This window comes from Dermacentor silvarum, chromosome 11, assembly GCF_013339745.2.
Source record: "Dermacentor silvarum isolate Dsil-2018 chromosome 11, BIME_Dsil_1.4, whole genome shotgun sequence".
In the NCBI taxonomy this organism is placed as follows: Eukaryota; Metazoa; Arthropoda; class Arachnida; order Ixodida; family Ixodidae; genus Dermacentor; species Dermacentor silvarum.
In genome coordinates, this window is record NC_051164.1 from 68,611,129 (window position 1) to 68,633,750 (window position 22,622).

A 22,622-nucleotide genomic window follows, 5' to 3' on the forward strand; every position below is an offset into this window, starting at 1 on the left:
AGGTGTCGTTTCGTTGTCAGGTTCAGCGCGATTTGCCCCCAGTCAAAAATTCTTATATCTGGAAGTTCACGGCAAGTTTACAAGACCCTCCCCGCATAAGCCTGTTTGTTATATAAAGGTGAACCGCATTATAACGAAGTCACACCTGACACGAAAATACCTTCGCCATATCCGATATTCGTTATGAGCATATATTCGCTGCAGAATGATAATGGCGAGGAAGTTTTTGCGTTTACTTCGTTATATCCGTGTTTGTTATACTGAGGTTTCACTGTTAGTAACTCGGTTCAAGTGTTTTTGTATTTCACTAGACTAAGCTTCAACAACATTCCAGCCCGAAAGGGGCAGTTTGCAGTGGCAAAAACAGTTCACACACATGTGTGGCACCATGGCCATGCATCTTTATTTTTCACCCCCGTCACAAATGAAAGGACAGTGCCAATGCACACCAAGTAAAAATAAACTCTCATGAAATAAGTAAAAAGAGAAAAGGACGTACAACGTCAAGAGGCATGCGCTGTTAGCCTGTGTTAATAAATACCCACTAATTAGTAAAACAGTGTCTACAAAAATATCACTTGCAGTCAACCGACTAGAAACAAATACTCTGTGTGTTGACATCAACGCTTGTTCTTCAACTTTCAAGGAAGGGAAAAATAAATAAAAAAAGGCCCATAGTTATCAACAGTCCAGCTGCCACATGTATTAACAAAGATGTCCGAGTATAAAAAAAGAAACGCTGGCTTGCACGTAACCAACCTTCACCGTAACAAAGTGACGATGCAAACTGCGTTGACAGCATAAGGTTGCACGAAGTGCGGCTGAAGTGACATTATAAAATACGTACTGTCAGCCACAAAAGGTTAAGGGACACAGGATTTGCAAAAAAATGTGAATTCTCGAGAAGCCTGGGCACATAGTGTAGAATTCAGCCTAGGTCTGTAGCGATTTTTGCGGTCTACACAGTGATCCATTAACTAAGAAGTGCCGCGCTCTAATGGAGCAGAAATTAACATTCGTTGCATATTTTCCCGTGTCCCGTAAACTTTCGTAGGAGACTGTACGTCCTTGCACAGAAAGAATGAGCATGCAAAGGTTCTTGGAAGCTCTTTACACAACCCTTAACGCTTCAAGAGTACAAAACCTGAAACGCGCGGCAAAATTATTTGCTTTCATACAGACAACTTCAATTGCGGACTTCAGGTGCCACCGTCCGAGGCATTTTCACCATCAGGGAAGCTGAAGTGTAAGCCAAGCAAACCATTTGCAAAAGCTTTTGGCCTGCCTCTATTCATCGTGTGCACACCACGTAGCATAAACTAGCAAAAAAAGCATTAAAAAAAAAAAAGCATGAGTATATCTGCACCAGAACAAAAATGTATCAAAGTGGACTCGACAAGCACTCCCTAGTCGTTAAACAACAGCTTGCCCATATTCTTAGAAGATATACAATCTGTGCATTCATCAAATACTGGCCTGTTAGAGGGGTGTAGCCAGAAGGATAACAAGGAAGCTGAAGGCCACACAACGAGCGATAAAAATGGAAAACACTGAGAGGCGACAACAGTATGGATTGAGTAGCAAATTAGTTGATATTAAGAAGTGCAGTTGGGAAGGTCATATAATGGCATAGATGAACAAAAAAAAAAAGTGGTCTATTAAGAGAACTTGTTTCTGTGGAGGAAAGGAAATGTAGCTCAAGGTGGCAAAGTACTGGGAGGTGCAACGAGATTAGGAAATTTTAAAGGCGTAGGATGGAGTCAGGCGATGGAACTCGAGATTTCTGAGAAGGGCCTTCATACTCCAGTGGACTTGAATCAGCTCATGGTGACGATGAAGCTGAATCAAATCCCATATCCAGTTTTAGAACCTTCGTTAACCACACCGAAATAACGATACCATGATAAAGCTTGTTCGCTGATCATGGGCAGGAGTTTCTGTTTGCAGTGAAATATAGAGGGTGAAGACTAACTGAGTAAGGTGAGGTGGTGGCAGATATTTTAAAGCTCACTACAGCGCCAATGGTGGAGCCAGAAACCACTAGAGCCTGGTTCCTATTACTACTACTTGGATATTAAACTAGGAATGTTTGAAAGCGTCTTCAGCTTCCCTTTAATGCAGATTTCTATCTGCATCATTTACACGTGGGTCTCACAGCGAACCTGCCAACATCGAAGTGACCACGCCCACCAGTGGCGCACCGACGGAGGGGTTTCGGGTGTTGTAACACCCCCCCCCCCCCCACACGTCCAGCCCCACCAGTTCAACGTGTACATACCTTAAGTGCTCTGTTCACATTGTCATTACAATTCAGGAGGTGGCTTGACGTCGAATCTACCTGATTAACAAGAACACTATCACTGTCTTGTATTTATTCATTCACTCTTAAATTACATTGAGTAAAACGCTGAAGAAATAAACATCGACATAATCTTTGGTGTCATTATATTAATATAATTATTAGGCATTTTATTTGCTGTTGGATTCATCTGGCTAAAGCAAGGGAATTGCATATTATGCAAAGTGCTTGTCCCCCCCCCCCCCCCCGCCACAAAAATTCAACCCACCCCTGGCAGAGATCCTGGGTGCGCTACTGATGCCCACACGTTGCCTTTAGCAACATATCGGCATGTGCACGCAGTGCTGAATGCAGCAGCACTGCACAACGTTTGCACTAATTCGTACTAAACAACCCAGCATGTTCAAGCCGGTGGCACCCAGAGACCGAAATTAAAATGGCCTGCATAAACTGTCGACATTCCTGAGCTCACTGTATCACACAAAACATCACTTATGTATGATTAGTTTCTCGTCTTCAGAGTGTTTCAAGCATTTTCTAAAGCTAGAAAGTGGGGCTAGTTGCTTGCCATCCATATTTAAAATTGCAGAGCAGTGCTAAAGAGGTCACTACAGCCTTTAATTTTTTTTTAAGGGTCACTAAATGCGCAGATGTGAAGTCAAGCTAAACTTGCAGATTGTAGTGCTGTAAATCCTTCAGTGCTTGGCCTGTGCCAAGGGATAACTTAAAACACTGTGAAAAGCAGCATGCATCTTGCTCAATTTTAATGGCCAGAGAAAGCAGAAGCACTCACACCACACGCATTGGCACAGTTGAGGTATTCCACACTGCACCAACAATCTCTGAGGCCGTGCTCAGGCAGGCACTACTAGTTTCTTCGAGTCACACTTCCGCAAATAGTGCCAACAGGTGATGTTCAAAATGTGGCAGCCACGATGTCACTTCTAGGAGCTAAAGTATGCAAAAGCAGAGCCTTCGAGATTAGTAGGTTTCACTACTGTGAGGGAGCTGTCACTGGAGAATGCAATGTGGACACCACTAACTGAGCTTCTTTTTTTTTATGTTCGAATGCAATTTAACCATCACTTTGTGGTCAGTAGTTGGCTACCATTTGCCAGTTATAAATGGGGCATAAAAAGTCTTTAGCCAGTTGACCGTGAATATTCACAGTGGTGGCACCAATACTGCCACTTGTTTACGCCTTTTTTGTAGTATCTCTCGCATTTAAAAAGACTGCTCTCACTAAAAGAAGTGCTTCGACAGGTTAGAGCACTGGTCAATCACTTTAGCTTGGCTTAAGCCTTGCCTTTAGTGTTTACTGCTGATTCATAATGCAGCTTCACTGACAGTAAGCCCTCAACTGCTACCGCTAAATGGAATGCACGTCTGAATCCTGCATGGTGGCTGCTAACAGAAATGAGTAAGGACTGCAATATGCTCTTTCAAACACTGCTGGCAAAAATGTGATGCGATGAAAGTTTCTTTTAACTAATAATATTATAGTCACTGAAGTTACACATTTGATAGCTATGCCTGGGCTTTGAGAAACACCGTAACATTCTTTTGGCATTGCCCCCACAATGCCCATGTTAATTTTTGCTATCGAACCGCCATATTTTGTTCGTATGGTTTTTCTGATTCCATTCTCTTTGTTATCATCCATCATGCCAAATGGTCGATTCCAGCGGCAACAGCGCAGCTGCATTCATTCTTGCGAAGGGAGGTAAAAGGAACTGAAAAAGAAAATGTACTAAAAATATGATACCAGGGCTCTTGAACACGCACCTAAATATAAGTACACCATCATTCTGCAGTTCTTGCATTCCGCCTCAATTAGAACGCAGCTGGGAATGGACACTGTGCCTTTGTGCTCAGCAGCTAAATGGCTGGGCTGTTGCAGTGCGTCCAGGGTATGTTTCTCGTCAGCTACTAATGCTGGGATGCACTTAATGCGGTACACTTGTGCGAGTGGTCGCACGTGCAATGTGTATCACCGAGTTTCGCTCGTGGCAAAGGGTGTGCGTGCAACCACGCTTCTCCTCGGGAGGCTCAAACAAAAAACAATTGGTAAACGCTTGTTTCCAACCTTAATCTTGCACAGTGCACTGGTTACACACGCTCACAATAAAGAGCCACGTTACCTAACAAACTTCCACTCTTGGCCTCATCGTTGCTAGACATGAGTTGTGGGCGTAGAAAAAGGTGGGCTAATAGACAGGGCCAACTAGAGTAGGCGTAAAAGATGACGAGATTGGGATAAGCAGGCATTGCAGAATTATCTACGTTGAAGCTTTCTTTCCCCTTGCTATTTAAACGATTGACAATCGTTTAGATCATTTGGGGAAACGATCTATTGGCGATCAAAGCCAAGACAAGCATGTGTTCTCAATTTCACACTAATCTTCGCATTTCCAATCAATCATTTTTTTTACTGCCTGCAACAGTTAAAAAAAAGCATAAAGTCGAGTCAGGCGAGATGCATGGCGAGACTGCGCGGAGTCTTTGGCTTCAAATGTAAAGGTTTGGTTGATGTGGGAAAAGAAAAGCCAGACGGGGAGCACAGCACAGCACTTTTACAGTCAACTGCAAAAGTTTACAGGCCGCGAGATCTGAGAAAAAGCTGATCATCTCGGCAGCATCGAAACATGGCGTGGTGTCTGGATTTCCAGCCTGTACTAGTAGAGCACCAGCACCACATTATTGCATTCAGTGGACAGCTACAGTTTTGCCACAGTGCTATATGGTTTTACTGGCTACGGCCACAAGCTGTTCGGAAATTCAACGTTTTCTCAGATCCTGTGGTCTGTAAACTTTGGCAGTTGAGTGTAAATTTGCACATCTCTTTTGCCTACACTCACGGGCCCCGTTCATTATGCATCACTTTTTTTCTACAAGGAGTAAATCTGAGCATGGGTTCGTTAAGCACTCAAACCAAGTGCAATGCTGGAAAGTGGCTACGAGAACCATCAGTGAGGCATGCAAATGCTTCTAGTAACCGCTACCTAGCTCTATATATAACATGCTTATCGCTCGCCTTTGGCTGCTGCTTATCACAGCTCAAGCTTCGCCGCAGCGGGAAAATTGATATGAGCAGTACCAAAGCGAAGCTTAAACCAGGCTCCTACAGGGTTAATCAGAGTTTTTCTCTCTCTTTTTTTTTGATGTCCAATGTGTTGTTGCTTTCGCCGTTCCTCAAACTCGTAAAGCGCATAGCAGGATTCTCAAGAACACGGTACACTTGCACAAGGTTAGCAGTACACAATGCAGCATGCTGCTGTAAGTACAAACACCAGCTGCTTAATTATCTTAAGCATCAAGTTTCAAGCTAGCTAGCATTTACACTACAGTCAAACCTCATAACGAACTTCGATTTAACGAAATTCGCAATGTAACGCACTATGTTTATTTCCCCATCTCAGTTCTATTGAATTAACGAAACCTCGATATAACGAAATTCTCGATATAACGACGTTTTTTGCTGCAAGTACAACTTCGTTATATCAAGGTTTGACTGTATACACATAGAAGAGGATATTCCTACCATAACATGCAGTGGATAAACGGAATGGATTCTGCCTAACGATAGGGGACTGGACTGAACTGTGGCTGGCGATGTGATTACCATGTTTTGTGCAACCAGGTAGCTGAATGCATGCAACGTGGCATCTTTTATAAGTTAGTTTTGCATGCATCCGATGAGTTTATGCAGCAACTAAGCGCTGGTGATCCAAAACTTTTGCTCGACAACATTCACACCACAGACGCACGGGGCTGCTGAATATTACCGTTGGGCATTAAACAGCACAGTTAAATCATGACTTGCATCACCCAAACACAGCGAGGCACTAAACTGTGGAATGCATCATACCAGTTTGACATCGAAAATCTCTTAATATAAAAACCTTTTTTTTTCTCAAAAAAGAAATATGCAGTAGCTTCTCCGTTTGAAAAAAGAAGAACAGCAGTAATCTGTACATCAATGCTTACACACTTAAAACACACACCAAAGACTGCACTGGTAGCTGCATATGTGACCACCTCTTAAATGTGAATTCCAGTAAAAAAATGCCGCACACAATGGTCTTGTGTAATAGGCTTTTGCTGGGGTCACAAAACCATAGCACACGTTTACCTCTGGAATGTTTCAACCACAATGCAGATCACCGTTTTAGTGCATGCCTTTTTCTCACAGTTAACGTCCTGCGCTAAGCAAAAGTTTCAGAACAACCTTTTACATGAAAACACAAAATAATGTACCGGGTGCAAGGTCACAGAGGTGCGTCTCGCTGACACTTTGCCTAATGGTGTTCGAACAGCAATGTCACACATTAAAACATAATGCAACATGAAGCATATTGCAACATGGCTATGCTTTCAGTAGATACAGTGTGGTGTTCTGTTAGTGGGAAAACGTCTCGTTATGGTCTCATTATGCAGGTTTATATAAAATGAGACAGTCTTCTACAATTTTGCGTCCCTATTTCCAAAACCGACCAAGTGAACATTGCTGCACAAGAGACATGCAGCAAACATTCATGGCGTGACACCCCGCGCTGTTGCCTCTATGGTAGGCAATTGCGTCACAAGTGCAGCGCTTTCATCACGCTTGTGACGAAAACGTGAAGAGTGTGTGGTTTGAAATGACTTCCTCTCGCAAATCTGCATTTCGTGGTGGTAACTTTTCTAAAAAAAAAACTTTACTGCGCTGCCTCTGCAGACGCAGTGTCCCTGCGTGCTCTAGCTTCACTGTAGAAGTTTTAGCCATCTCATCTTTGACACAGGCTAGTTTTGCTGACACCTGGAAACTAGCTGCACTTTGGTTTTGATGATCGAAAGCTAGATACACGGACCTTTGCCCCGGTCCCTCGTGTTCTCGTATGGCAACTAGTTTTGCGTTCCCTTGGACGCGTGCTAAGGTGCGACAGGTTTCTCTGTCACAATGCATGCTAAGCCGTGACGGGTTCCACTGTCACGACATTGCGGTTTCATCTGCGCAGCGAGCACTCTAGACAAGCAGCAAAGAAGAGCAGGAGTTGCACTAGCAGTAGGAAAGTGGCCGTCTTCTGCGGATCCTGTAGGGGCTCTGACATTCACTTGGGCACTAGCCCTCTTGACTCCGGGTAACAGTTGCTCACTGTCGACGACGACGACGAAGACGCCTCGGAAGCCAACTCTAACGGCTCCTGGTGAAGCCGATGGCGCGCTGATTTTGACCTGCGCGTATGCACGTAGTGAATCGTTTTAGGCTTCACAATTTAAAGCAACAGACTGCTGGTTGTACAAGCTGAATTTAGGAAAATAAACAGCACAAAGACACGGCCTAGAGATTTCACGCGCACTGGGTTTACAGCTGAGCAGTGTGTTTAAGCATGATGAATGCCACTGGCTCCTTTCGTTTTGACCTCGCTCCGCATGTGTGAATGCACTTTTATTTCTAAGTTCAGTACAATATTAAGACTGCAAATTGAGCTAGGTGGACTGGATTCATAGTAAGAAACAAAAGCTCAGCACTAAAATGAAGGGCGTGTTAGACATTTGTTTATAACATCTCACTATCAATGCTGAAAACAAGGGATCAGCTTCATTTAATACTATCAAGTTAAGTCGGTAATCAAAGAAGAAAGGCAAGCTTGCACAACTTTATATCTTGGCAAGTAGAAATACTGCATGTTATAAAATAGAAAAATTTCTTGAGTCTTCTGGATACTTTAAATAAACACATCATAAAGAAGATAGAGCAAAGTGAAATGTTTTGTTTAAGAACGGTGGAATGCATTCAATGCCCGGTTGGGTGACTAACTGCTTACACCAAGCAAGGCAATGACTTCTAAAGCACTCTTCCATTGTCTACGAAAGCAAACCTTGGACCTGAAATGACTAAACTTTAAGGGAGAAAGAGTAGTATGCACAACCAAAATTCATTTGACGAAGATAGGGTACTGGGTGAGTTAGAATAAGTGCATAATGTTTAGTAACAAAAATAAGCAGGTAAGACAAAGTAGGATGGCACAGTACTCTTGTCTCCGTGTTTTTCGACACTATAAATAACAAAATTTATTTGCATTGGTGCATAGATAGAGTAGTGCAGGAAAGCTTGCTTCATTTAAAAATGACTGATGCTCTAGTGGTGCGGCATTGGTGCATATAATTATTCTGCTACGTGCATAGAGTAGGAGAATTAACTGCACCTAGAGCGATGACTTTTCTCTCTCCGGTATTGTCTCGGTTCACCATGCCGTTGAAAGATGCTTAGACTGTGGAAAGAAAGGCACAGAGCCTAGTTAAAACGTACAGGTGAACAGAAGGAATGGTCATTAGCATGAGCTTCAGAGAATAGTTTATATTTCATGATTAAACATCTTCACAGTTAAAAATATATTTGTGTAGATGCGCAGTTGATAATAATCAGAAGAAACAGCAAGGGAATGCATGCTCAAAAGGAACCCCTATTTTCTTTAAAGATGATTAGACCTCTTGTAAAGGCATTAAAACTAGGCTAATGTATGCAACTTTCCATTTGTGAGCTCAGTATTTCGTGGTTTCATCCAGGTCTTAGCTCTATAAATAATTCGTGCACATGACATTTAATGTCCGGATGTGTATTGTGACCCGAGTGTGAAAACTGAGACCTCTTTTTTTGTGTGTGTGTTGTAGGCCATTTGTGAAAAATTCACGAAAAATAGGTTTTCATAAAACGTAAGTTGTATGTAACACTTAAACACAAGTTACAATGAAAATTCTTTGATATTCCTTTAAATATTTACAAATAAATTAGGAGAACACTAAAAGTAAAGCTAATGTGATACATTAGTAAACCAATATGAGCATGCATCACTTTTGCTAAGGAAATTGGTGCAGCTACTGTGAAATTACAGCACTGGCTTCTGCGACGTATAACGTCCTGTTGTTAATTAGTAAATTAGTCAACCATAGTTAAAAATTTATTTACACTACCTTGAAACATCAAATAAGACACAGTTAACCACAGACTTTAGTAGGTTTTCTTGCAGCACGAATCACGGATGCTCTCTCTTGACACAGCACTGCTTGTGCTGTCTGCAGCACAAGTGCGACAGCGAAGCGTGGAGCTCTGAACAAACTAGGCGAGCGTATTTTCAGCGCTCAATTTTGTCTAGGTGTACTGCGCGAGCATTTTAGAACGCTCGAAACCAACCAGTCAAATGTACCATAAGTCGTTTTGTGGCATAAAAGGAAAATTATGGGCTTTCTAGAAGGTAGAAGCGTTTTCTGACATTCTAGGGTGATTGACTGGTTGCCTTCGGTACCATTTTATGGGCCAAGGGGAGTCGCTTTCTCAAACTTGTGGCCTCACTCACCTGGCATCGATGTCAAGGTCCTCTTCCTCTTTGAGCGCGTCGTCCAGGACGGCCTTGAGATGTGGAGACAGGGCGGGGGCGTTGTAGTCTCGCGTTGTCCTCACGGGCATGTCCAGTTCCACCTGTAGGATGTGCTCACCCTGCAGCGTTATATTTTCACAGAATTAGCCAAGCTAGCACTCCAGTCGAAAGCGTTCAACTCAACATGCAATGGGCAGGTCTTCGTGCAGCACAAGAAAGTAAAATGTGAATTCTGCCCCATGTTGTCTTACTTTGTTGTCGGTGACTGCTTTTGCAAAATTACCACTGCCATCATCTTATGGTGGAGTCAAAAACGCACTTTCTGAGTAAAAATTTTTGTAGACATTTTTGCAAATTCATGGGCGAGGCATGCATGCCTAATCAGACTGCACACACGCCGTGGGTAGTGTTGTGTAATTTCGAACCTATGTAGTGATTGCTCTGGAATGTGTGGTGACAAACACAAACAAAAAAAAAGAGAGATGATGAGCTTTGTTGTACAAATTGTTCTTTGTCAGAGCCGCTGTGGCAGGCAACACGTGTTGCTTTGAGGTTGGACAATTCCCTGAGTGTGCTGGATATATATATATATATATATATATATATATATATATATATATATATTATAGGTGTGGAAATATTTGAAACATTGAATGCTAGATTTGAATCGGTCGGTATTCGATTCGAAAGACACATTCACTATCAGAAAAATTCTAACCTCCAAAAATTGCTGTTGTCGGTTCGTTAAGTCAGCTTTGCCGTAATGCGTTATGTGGCGAAGCATACAGAATGTATTGTGGTGAAGCACTTTTGCTACGCAGTGAAGCATATCAAAAGTAGAAAGGGGGCACTGTCACAGGGCCACGGCTGGTGCTTATGGCTGGCCTCAAGTACCCACAATCTACTGCACCTTGATGCATTTGGACACCAGCCACCAGGTGGAATCCTCTATATTTGATGGAAACCAGGTGGCAGCAGGTGGAAACCTCTATATATCTGGCCCAATACCTAAGGCCACTACAAACTACAAATTTGGCCATGTAGCAAGCTTGGAAATGTTTTTAGACCCTTATGTACCACCAGAATGCTTCAATAGCAAACTGGATTAAAAACCTGGCTTTAGAAGGAGCAAGGAAAACTTCAACACCAAGGGACCCAGATATTCTCCACAACGAAAGCTCCTGAAGAGGCTCCTTCCTCGTCAGCATTGTGGAAGGGCTTTGATAAGCTCATCAACGAGCAGCAGGATTTAAGTGCTTGTGGCAGGAATTTTTACAGCCACAAGGACAGGTTGAAAGGTATGTGCATTATGAAATTTTGGGCCATAAAGAAGATCCGCGCGAGCGGTGGTGTGAGCATGGCGGCCACTGCGTGCTCAACTTGCGAAGATATACCGTATAGACTCGTGTAAGGCCCGCACATACCGACTGGGCAGCCCAAAAATTTGGAAAAAAAATTAGAATGAAGAAGCAATTGGCATTCGGTGCACCGATGCTGCACTTTTTGCGCGCTGCGTATATCTGCATGCCGCCACTAGATGGCGAGAGCCAGGGTGTTCGAATTATTCGAATTCACTTCGAAATTGAAAATATGATATTCACACGACCATAATATATATAAACACATGCCCGATAGACTTGAATAGTAAGCTTAAAAGGACTAACTGTTGGGCTAGTTGGTCTGGCATATTGACTGGAAAACTCAGCATGAATAAAATACACAAAGACACATGGAACAGACGAGGGGAAGCGCTCGTAGTAAGCTTAGATTCGCCGACTGCCGAGCGTGCTTGCCAGTTGTCGTGTTTTAATGCTTTCTGGGCACAAGTTTGCCCAAATCAAGTGCTAGATTCATTATAAACTTTTCCTAGAAGTGTTACCACCTTTTCACTGTTGCTACACTGGGACAATATCACACAGCCTAGCCTAAGCCTGCAACACGCGACTAAGAAACACCCCAGTATAGGATAGCCAGACATACCTTATACAAGCTAATCTCACCCTCTTTCCTCTCAATTTCTTCTCTCGTACCTCAGCACGTGGCCAGACTTTTTCCGTCGAAACAGTTCTGAAACTACATTCAGACCCTACATATCCCCAGAGGCTCAGCTACAGGGGTTCTTTGATTCATGCGCGAACAGAGGGCAACAAAACAATATGTCGTTTCAGTGTGTCATCACTTATCACCTGCAAAAAAGGTGCTCAAAAAAGCAAGTGAAAGGCTATGTAAGCGGAGTGGACCGTAAGCAATGCTCAGCTAGAACTGTCAATTACCCTTGTGACAGACAATGTAAACAGACTGGGTAACAAGAAAGCATACAGGACAAGCGCCCGTCCTTTTTAGTCGTCTGTTCTATTTACATTATCCATCATGATTGTTGATGGACTGGCTCAGTTTCCTATCATGAACGTTACAGACTTTCTTCTTTGAAAGATAACATCCAGTGCCCCAAAAGCATAGTATTACCTTTGACTTGAGGCTTGACTTGGCCGAAGGTGGTCTCAGTGGTTCCATAGCCCTGAAAAGCAAGCACATCAGCCTTGATGCTTTCTTAAAGGGACATTAAAGAGGAACATTAAATCTCTGTAAACTGACGAAGTGTTTTTTCTAAGGCGATGTTATTTACTAGTAGAGAAAGTGATGGCTAAAGTTACACTTTTTGAATAGCATGCATAAGCCTCAGCGCTGGTATATAAATGTGATGTCACAGACTTTTACAGTATTTCCTGTTTGTGGGTAATTTGTACAGAAAAACGTCTTAAAAAGTTTTTTAGGTTGAAAGCATGGCCAACAAAATTTTATATTTACTTCACGACATGCACTCGTTATATTCATGTTTGTTGCATCGAACTTCATTGCTTAGCTGTCTTTAGCAAAAAGTGTGGCAAGTTTGGCAGCTAGGTAAAGTTGCGTGTTGATGGATAAACAACCCAGATAAGGATGTGGACTTGGAAAACAAAAATGGACATAACATTGCTTGTTACATCTGTCTATTTTTTAAGTCCCCATCCTTTTTTGCGCTGTTTGTCTGTCACCATGCTGTCTTTATAGTACAATTAGTTGTGCAAGTAAACTCCATCACATCTGTACAGGTGAGTACACTCGTGGCATGGGCACAACATTAAGAACTACAAAAATGTGGAAAATCAGTTATGTGGGAGTACAGTTTCATGAATTTGAAAAATTGTCATACACCAAAGTAGTAGCACAATTTAATGCAATGCTTTCTTTCTGCTTAAACCGTCCGAGTTTCCTTCATAGCAGTGTGCTGCTCTCGGTGGATTATTGCATAAAATGAATAATTAACGTGCAGTAAAGATAGTAACAGCTCCCACGTTGTTAACAGCATAATCTAAGAGCAGCTTTAGCCAATCTATCATTGGTCAAAAAGTTGTGTACGGTTAGCATATCACTAAGCAATTACACTGTTATTAATAAAAATGTGTAGAGGCATACCCAGGAACTTCGGATAGTGGCAGCAAGGCCCACTGATCTTCATCTTCATCGTAGACAACTCGTGAAAGAATTTTGACTTTCTCTTCAGGTGGGATGAAGTTTTCTATGATGAGGTACCTGCAGAATGTAAGCATGGAAATGTTAACAGAATTCTTTCAAACGAAATCTGGCACACTACAGTGATGAAACTTGACATTGTTCACGGAACATAACCCCAAAAGTTCATTGCAAATTAGACAAAATGCCTTTGTGTTATGATACAATGATCAACATCTTGCTCTTAGTAAATAAGACGAAGATCAAACATGAAGTGAATTGTCATCTTTGGAATGAACAAAGCAGGAAAACTTTTATGCATACATGAGTGAAATTCTCGTTAAAAGTCTCTATACTCAGCAGGGGAGCCCATGGTTATGAACTGGTTAAAATATAGTCAAATCACTGTCATTTAATATACTGAAAATAGATGGCAGTAGTGATATTAAAGGAACTAACCAAAAGAGACTAGCAAAAAACGAAGAAAAAAGTTGATGTAGACTTTTAAAGTCTTAATAACACCTACAATTCGATTACTTTAACTTGCACCTTTCTTTTCATAATGAGAAAGTAATGCAACACTTTTCGCTCTTCCTTAACCTCAAAACAAATGTGATCCTCTTCAATCACAGAAACCTTTGTAAAGTATGTGTAGTCTCAATGGCTGAGACAGGTTTCAGCTAAAACAATTCAATTGAGATGGCAGCATTTCTTCCACTACAATGAAAACTCTTATAACACTATTGGCTATAGATATAATGAAGCAGTTCTGGCTCCCTTTCAGCTTCATTATGATGAGGTTTTGATGTACGTATGTCTTGCGATTGTTCAACCAAACTTCTCTGTTCCTAGTTAACTTTTGGTGGCACTCACTTGAGTTTGAGTTCCTTGGTGAGCTCATTCTGAGTCTGCTCGAGGTCACGCCGTTCCTTCGAGTGTTCCTCCTGGAGGTCCTGGATTTCGGTCTTCACTGACTGCAGCTTTGCAAACAGCTGTATCGATTTTTTTTTTCAATATGAAGGAAAAAGAAGGGCACAGTTTAAAATCTCCGAGGTGAAAGGGAACACGTGAACGCGTGACCTGCAATCCTCAGTAGCTGGTTATGGTGCCGCAACTAAACACATGCTTGAAGCCCGACAGATGCTAGCGGTTACTTGAGGTGCCGCTTTGAGCTTTCTTTACTCGACCATGGATATGGTTTGGCTTTTGTAGTTAATCCAGCCCCTGGTAGCTGCCCCTAGTAGCTGTCGAGCCTTTCCCAGGTGCCCGCTGAGTGTGCCATAAACATTCGATGCAGAGCGCCGGCCACGCGCTTGCGTGTTTCCTTTTATAAAGGTGTGTTGCACATGAAATCCTAGGAGTGAGTGAAGCTATGCCAACCTTTCTGAGCTTCTTGGTCTTGATGTCGACCTCCTGCTGGAGCGATGTGTACGTCTCTTTTATCTCCGAGGTGCCTTCCTCTTGCATTTCAAGCTGTTGCAGCATCTCCCGTTCACGCCGCTATGTTTTGGAAGAAAAGAAGATTTACCTATAAGCAGCATCTGAGCAGTAAAAGGCTTAGGAGAAGTGAACTTTATCGACAGAAACTAGCTGAATGCCCCTGGACTGTTTATCTAACCAAAGAATTCATATCAACATAATTTGCCTTAAAGAGAGTCTATTGTATTGATACAAAATAGGCCACGAGAAACAATCTTCCTCATACATTTGAGCTTTAGTAAGAAGGCAGCCCTGCAATATGAACATTTAAAAGGCTGTTCAAGCAGGTAGGCAGGTCACCTAATGGCAAAAATTACCTATCCTTTCTCGCCTGTCTACATTTTTTTAACATTTAATAAATGTAGACAAACATTATTAACTTTGCTAGTATCAGCTGATGCGGGAACTGGCAAAGCAACAGGATACTGCATTGACACATTAAAAAAAGTGTCAGATATTCTCACAGCAGTAAAATGAATGATAGTTTGAAGAAATGAAGATTCTTCAAACTATCATAAACTTTCCCGATGAAGAGGGCGGGATGCAAGCTGCCCTGATTGTCTTTGGAATGACTGCCTTTGTAGATGCTAAGCCAAGAAAGAATGCGATGGCACAAAAGTCACCCTTGAATTCCTACCACCCCAGTGTGAGAGGCTTAACATAAGCAATCGCCGAGTGACACCTCTGCTAGTTAGATACATTCCACTAGTGAACAAAATTACAGGCCACTTGAACAGTACCAATTGCACTATACACACTAAAAGATATGCAAAGTACTCTTTAAACAGAGCTGGACATTGTTTTGTAACCTCTTTTTCGAAGACCAATACAAGTTCCCATTACATTCTATCCCTACTACCCCAGAAGAAGTACTCTGTTGTGGACTAGTTGGTTCATACTGAACAAGTAATGTACTGCACAGAATGCAACAAGGTAGGTGGAAAGAGAGATAAAACATAATGCGTTACTATTTCTCCTTTTGCCCTTCTTGTTGCATATTGCACTGTACATTGCATGCACAGTTTATTATGCCTTCTTTTTTGCGATCGTTTCTGTCTTCTGTCTTTTATTAAGGCGAAAGCCTTAAGTGGCTCATACCGCCGATGGCCTTGAAAAAAGAAACGCATTGCCCGGTCCAGCGGTACAGAAATTATCATCAGCAATGGCTCATCCCTCGTAATAGTTGGTTAAAAGTGTCTGATTGGCTACCTGAGCTGGGGGAAAGGGAACAGGGAAAAATTTGGAGGACGCTTAAGCCTCGCCTTTAAGAGTGGAACGCGATAGTTAGATCGTTAGTTTGTTCGTAATACCCCCATAAGCAATGGCTCATATCACCGTAAGCAATGGCTCATACCCCCGTAAGGCTGAGGCAACAAGCGCTCAGCAAAGTGAAGCGAACAGTGCATACTTTCATTGAAATCACCGATACAACATACAGAACAACACACGTTTCAATCCCCTGCTGAGATGATGCAACTTAAACTCGAAGAGAAACGTCGTTGGTGCGAGTCTGAGCCCGCTATACGAGCGTGCAAAGCCGCAGCTAAGCGTTGAAAACAAGCCGAAGAAGCCGAACTGCGAAAACAGCAACGCGATGATGCGAGACGGCGCATTTGTAAGTGTGCAGCAGGCTTTTGCCTTCACGTGTTACAGCAGCGTAACATGCTGCCGAACTTTATAACTTGATTTACTGCTGCAATGCACAACACATACGATCAACTAATTAGCCTACATTCTTGCTTTGACTATGACATGTTCCAGCATTTCATTTTCAGTTCTCTAGAGAGCCACATCACAAGAAAAAGAAAGGATGCTGACCGAAAGGTATCAGACATTTCAGCTTTCGTATGAAAGCCCTGTTCACAAACCCGAAACATCCATTACTAATGTCCAATAACACTAAACGTAAATTACTTGTTAACACCACCTTTTTGGTCAACATCCTTTCTTTCTTCTTGCGACACGAATTTACTAATGAACCAGATGAGGCGTCGTCAAACTATATACAATTTCATAAAGAATCCCTCGTAAGTCTGTACAAAACATGGGTTGGGAACGAGAAGGTAGCACGTACCTTCTGCTCGGCGATCTCTTGGCGTCGCTGCTCGAGGGCCCGCTGCTGCTCATTGGTGTGGTCGACGATGTTCTTGTCGCCCGAGAGGAGCTTGCTCTCCATGGCGCGCACCTTCAGGGCCAGCTTGTCGGCTGCCTCCTGCTCCCGTAGAAGCTGCTCCTGCCGCTTCTGCACCTCGCCCAGCAGGCGTTCTCGCTCCTGCGAAGCGACGAAAATAGCTTCACCAACCATGGGGACATATCCCCAGAAGAGAGAGAGAAATAGAAGAGAGGAAAGGCAGGGAGGTTAACCAGACGCACGTCCGGTTTGCTGTCCCTCTCTGGGGGAGAGTGTATAATGGATGAGAGAGAGAGAGAGATAGAGAGAGCACAGCTTCGCGCACATTTGAAAATTTGCACTGAGTCTACACACGGTCGCCAAGATCTGTCGGCTTGAGGTACTGTAAAACGCTTTTGTGACTTTTTGTCCCATTGACGCGTACGGCCATGGTCCAAGGATCTTCATTTCTGAAAATGGTCTGGAGTCCGGCCGGTTCAATGCTGTCCGGAGAGCTTCACGCTCGACGTCATACTGGGGACAGAGACATAAGACGTGTTCAATCGTTTCTCTGGTTCCGCAAGAGTCGCACATGGGCATATCCCCCATTCCAATGTGGAATGAGTAGGCCTTTGTAATAGTCTAGTTAGCCAGTGCATCAATTTTAAGAGAGGAATCCCGTAAATTTGATACCAGCTGCTGTGCTTTCTTTTCTTTGAACTCTTACATTCCATTTCATTGTTGTCGTGATGACGCGATGATGACCATTTCTTGTTGCCGACAGCAAAGCTTTGGCACGGAGTGCAACATTAACTTCACTGTAGTTTGCCTGTCAAATACTAGGCAGAAGTGTGGCAATAAATGAATAACAACTTGCCTCTGCTATGAGGCTGTGGTCATTCAAGATGGCCACTCTTTCCTCGTCGAGCGTCAGCTGCAGGGACGATGGCGAAGTGGCACGATCGTCGTCTGCATCACCGTCAGCAAATTCGTCTGCTCCTGGCGATACCTCCTTGGACGAGGGTCGTTTCTTTTTCTTTTTGATGTCTCGAGCTGCCAGTTGGGCCTTCAACCTGTTATGAAGCATTCATTAATGAACTAGACTTGTTGCAGCTAGCAGCTGCTGCTAGAATTAGCAGCTGCCTTTATTCCCATTCCGCCTTCTATCAATGTAATCAGTTGGACAATGACAGAAGCAAAGGAGAGTTTTCATAAGTCGCACGCTGTGCTACTGGAATATGATGTGCCTGTCCACATCATCAAATCAATTGCCACTCCACCACATCTATATTGTCTATGCAATTGAATGAATGAATGAATGAATGAATGAATGAATGGGTCTAACGCCTCGAAGCAGAACCACGGATTTCATAGTGGAGTGCTCTGGATTAATTTTGACTGCCTGTGGTTTGACAGCTGACCCAAAGCTCTGTACAGGACTATTTGTACATCCTGCCTCCATAAAAATGCATCGACTACGGCTGGGAACAGAATCCCCAACTTTGCGCTCAGTCGCCGAATGCCACAGCCGTTGAACTGCAGTGATGGGTTTGTACCGATAAATTGATAAAGTTTAGGCACAGAAAGATTTGAGCAGCTTATAGGAACGTTTCTTAATCGCATGATCGTAACTGACAGTTCGCAACATGTGCTTGGACAGGTTACGTTCCTGAGAACACGGTGCGTAGTGACGACTGTAACGTTTCATGAGAAAGGCGAAGAAGCAGTGAGACGAACCAGTTCAAGCACAAGATAAGTCAACTCCAGCTCGAGCTTCAAATGGTAAAGCAGCCAAGTGACGGGTGCAAGAACGCACCTTGATATCTCCTGCTGGAATTCTCTTAGCAGGGCATCCTTCGGGTCCTCGTTCACACGCGGCCTGTTCCTGATGTTCTTCGCCCGGTTGGCGTACCTGTTCGTGAGCAATTAGCGATGCATCAAAGCAGTGCTCCGAGGATGGTGCGCGGGTGCTTTTAGCAGCAGCTAAGTTGGAGTCGCAGCAAGGACTAAAGCACTCGGCTTGCTGTACCTTAGCGTCGTCAGGGTCTCCTCGTAGTTGTAGCTGGCTGGACCAATGTTGGCAACCATGATGGTTTTGCATTTCCCCCTAGGGAGTCTGCACAGAAAAAATGACGAGAACCTAAATACCTGAAGAACACATTCGTTACTGCGGATCGCATGAAGAGTGAACAACCGCACTGGCGTTTTCAAGAGGAAGCTTTAGTTCGGAGCAAGCTCCGATTTCCCCATTCAAATACTACTTGTAAAATGTGAAAAATGCTCTCCTTGGGGAAAAATGACGCACAAAACTGAATAAAATTTGTTGCAATTAAGAGAATGTTAAAGTCTGCTGGCTTTTAAAAGCATGATTTCAATTTAAGACCTCAAATCGTTTTTTAAATGCTGTTAAAAAATTAGCAAAGGAAAAAATGGCACCACCATGCTTTCAACTGGTTAATTCCACATCAAGACGAGGTATTGCGATGCTGTAAATTATTAAAGTGTCGAAAGTGCAAGACTATAATACGTTAGTTACAGCTTTAATTGCATTCCTTTTGTGAGTTTTAAAAGTCATGTTCACAAATTAATAGTGTATTGCAGTGATGTATAATGCGTCTTCTACTTCGGATGTCCTGACTGATGAAGTTCACACTATTATGATATTTGTTTTCAATGCACAATTACGAGGTCATAAACTGGACGCCCCATTTTCTTTCCTTTTTGTTTCGATTTTTGGTGATTTCTGGAAAGGAATCTGTGAGCTTTAATAAAAAAAAAAGAAAGGATAGTTGCCAAACTTCGACTTTCTGTTTTATATACAACGTAGTACGTCACAAAATCAGTTCAGTGGATGTTGAGCATATTGATTTCGACATTATCGCAAATTTAACAGGAACTCCCTAGACAAGGCTTCCTCTGAAAAAAAAAAAAAAAACTTCTTAAACAACCCGGCAGTGGTTAAACACTGACCTTGTAGTAGCCGCGTAAGTTTGGAGTCCCTGTAAGGCACGTGGGAACTTTTGCCATCCACTAGTGCTGATATGACATTGCCCAGTGCAGAAAGTGAGAGGTTGATCTTGATGGCTTCTTTCTGCCGGTCGCCCTGGCATGGAAGAAATCATAAGAAGTTAGATACTATACAGAGCTCATTGTCAAAAAAACACTTAAAATGTGAATAATACCTCAAAGCATACAAACACAAAGACACAGCTGCACAGTCGAACCTTGTTATAACAATGTTGCCCCTGACACGAAAACATGCTCATTATATCCGACATTCATCAGAAGCCGATATTCTTCACCCACTGATATCAGCAACAAACATGTTAGAGTAGTGTTTGCTTTGTTATATCCGAGTTCGTTATATTGAGGTTTAAACAGAGCTACAGAAAACCCAGGTGTTTAAAGGTAACACTTGAGCCTAAGTGTGCACATTTTTTTTAAAAGCTTTCCCCATCAAGATATGGCAGCTATGGCTGATAACTGAACTTGCAACGGTAGTAGAAAACCATCCAACTGAAGTGCCTTTTTTTTTCCACGTCAATAGTGTGGATGATTTAGTGAGTATAAACAGAGGCCAGAGACTTACAGATGTTCCTGTCTTGGCTTGTCTCTCACTGCCGGCCAAGTCAACGAGGTTAAGTTTCCCCACACGGATGTGATGCTTGCCATCTGGTCCAAGCTGTAAGAGACATTTAAAATTTACGACATGTAGGCAGAACCCTTTCATGCATAAGCTTCTCCATTTTTTTTTCCACACAGAAGTAGTCTAAGGATATGCACAAAGAGATTGCCTGGTGCGAGAAAAACTTACGTCACTGTGCTCCACTGTGATTATGAATATAGCGTGCGATCTTGAACTGTGTAAGTTCATGTTTGTAGCCCTGCAGGAGAAAAAAAATTATTACTGGAGAGAACACAATGCTCTGAAGTATGGAGTGTGCTTTTAAGCCACAACTAAGCCACAACTAAGCCATGTAGGAACCTAACTGTAGGTAAGCTAGGGTTATGTAAGACAAGTCTGCAGTGCACTTACGTACAACCTTAGAGAAAACAGTGCTAGTTAAATACTGAAACTGGTTTAAAGGGACACTAAAGAGATGCAAAAAACCACTTTAGACTTAGTTTCAAAAGTATTTTTAGGGCCCGCGGGACCGCGCGCGCGCCGCCGCGCAGTATGATGCCAGAGCACAACGCTGCCCGCAACCCCCCCCCCCCCCCCCCCCCCCCCCCCCCCCCCCTCGCTCCCTCGCTGGTGCCTCGAGCGCAACGGAAGGAGGCGCGCTGCCTCTCTGCTTTTCTTTCGCGCGCGAGACGCGGTCGTCGGCTCCCCTCGCACGCTTTCACTCGCACATTCAGCATATGGCCGCGCGGCTTCCCTCGCACGCTTCCACTCGCACATACAGCATACGGCGCGCGGCGACGTATGCTGTATGTGCGAGTGAAAGCGTGCGAGGGGAGCCGACGACTGCGTCTCGCGCGCGAAAGAAAGCATACGGCGCGCGGCGACGGCGTTATCGCCCTTGGACTTCATACGGAACATCTATGAGCCAAAACGAACTTTAGGGCCGCAACGCGTCATAGACATCATCTTTAGATAGCAAAGGCCATACTTTTGCTGGCGGAAACCGAAAATACGTAATAAATGTCGCCCCCAGCACTTTGGGCGGCCAATGCCATCGTCAAGCAACCAAGCCAAGCGACATGAAAAGTCAAAATGGCCGCTCGGGGCCGGCGCGGTGTGGCAGTTCGCAATGTATGATGCGGGAACGGTCCCACAGTTGCGATAGAAAACAGGTCTAGTTAAAATACTGAAGCTGGTTTGAAGGGACACTAAAGAGACACACAAAACCACTTTAGACATCAAGTATTCTTCCAAAACTATATTTTTGTTACGTTTCACAGTAAGAAACAGAATGAAAACCGAATTTTTATATTTTTTCAAGTTTCACGCTGAGACCAGAGTGATGGTAAGTCAGTGTGATGTCATGCATTTTAATGCAGTGTGCTTCCCCAAGACGAAGCTTTTGAACATAGCAGTTCAAGAATGAAAACAGCCACAACACACCAAAATTATGAAAAAAGGAAAAAAAAAAAAAAGGTGCCTGCTCCCTAATAAAAAAGCAAGTGAAGCAGCCTTGTTAATTTGCAAAGCAAGATTTGCAGGATCATTTCTTCTCATGTATCACAATTATGAAAAACTCAGCACCATGAAATCAAGCTGCTGAGTTTAAAGAAGAACCAACATAGAAGCGACGTGAGCACATATGAAATTTGGAAGCTAGCTGAACCAATTTTCGCATGTTGGCCTGCCAACTTCCCTGCCTACGTCGTCTTCTGTGCTGTCGCTTTTCTCTGATTACAATGAACTGCCTTGCCCAGCGAGAAGTGAAAAGAGTGAGAAGAACCAAGGGGCTCAATTTTTGTTAGTTGCAACCGTATGAAACAAATAGACACTGAAGCCAGGGTAATGGACACAGGGAATTAGTTTTGTTTTTTTTTCTTAATTGAAAAGAACAGTTAATTTTGCCTGTGCCTTCTCGGGCTTCATTGCCCAGCTAGCAAGCTTGAAGGTGCAAGGAGTCCGTACCCTACGGATCGATTCTGGTTTCCAACTGCCATGACGTGCTCAATCTCCTTGATGCTCTTGCACACAAACGAGGACAAGTCCTGCAGCACAAATTTGAAAGGCATGTAGCACTGTGTGACAACCTCTGCTGCATATCCTGCCAGCAGTGATCGCCAGGATTACCTCGACCCTTACCTTAACGTAAACTCCAGTGTCAGGCCTCTCTTTCAGCTCTAGCCGCTTTGACTGGTCCTTTGAGATCAAGTCTCTGATCTCCTCCTGCACACAACAGCAAAAGTAGTAGCTGTTGAAGGA

The 22,622-nt window shown here is 43.2% G+C and overlaps 1 protein-coding gene across 1 annotated transcript in view; it reads right to left on the minus strand.

Annotated features, from left to right (window-relative positions):
* Positions 1-377: 377 nt before the first annotated feature.
* LOC119433659 (kinesin-like protein KIF3B) overlaps positions 378-22,622 on the minus strand; it is a 30,303-nt gene continuing 8,058 nt past the window's right edge. The window contains 17 exon segments of the mRNA XM_037700909.2: positions 378-7,513; positions 8,488-8,553; positions 9,637-9,776; positions 12,124-12,175; positions 13,114-13,230; positions 14,023-14,141; positions 14,530-14,649; positions 16,703-16,900; positions 17,616-17,811; positions 18,555-18,650; positions 18,768-18,837; positions 18,840-18,854; positions 19,709-19,841; positions 20,328-20,420; positions 20,553-20,622; positions 22,329-22,408; positions 22,503-22,586. Of these exon segments, the coding sequence (XP_037556837.1) occupies positions 7,390-7,513; positions 8,488-8,553; positions 9,637-9,776; positions 12,124-12,175; positions 13,114-13,230; positions 14,023-14,141; positions 14,530-14,649; positions 16,703-16,900; positions 17,616-17,811; positions 18,555-18,650; positions 18,768-18,837; positions 18,840-18,854; positions 19,709-19,841; positions 20,328-20,420; positions 20,553-20,622; positions 22,329-22,408; positions 22,503-22,586 (1,773 nt within the window). The 3' untranslated portion in view covers positions 378-7,389.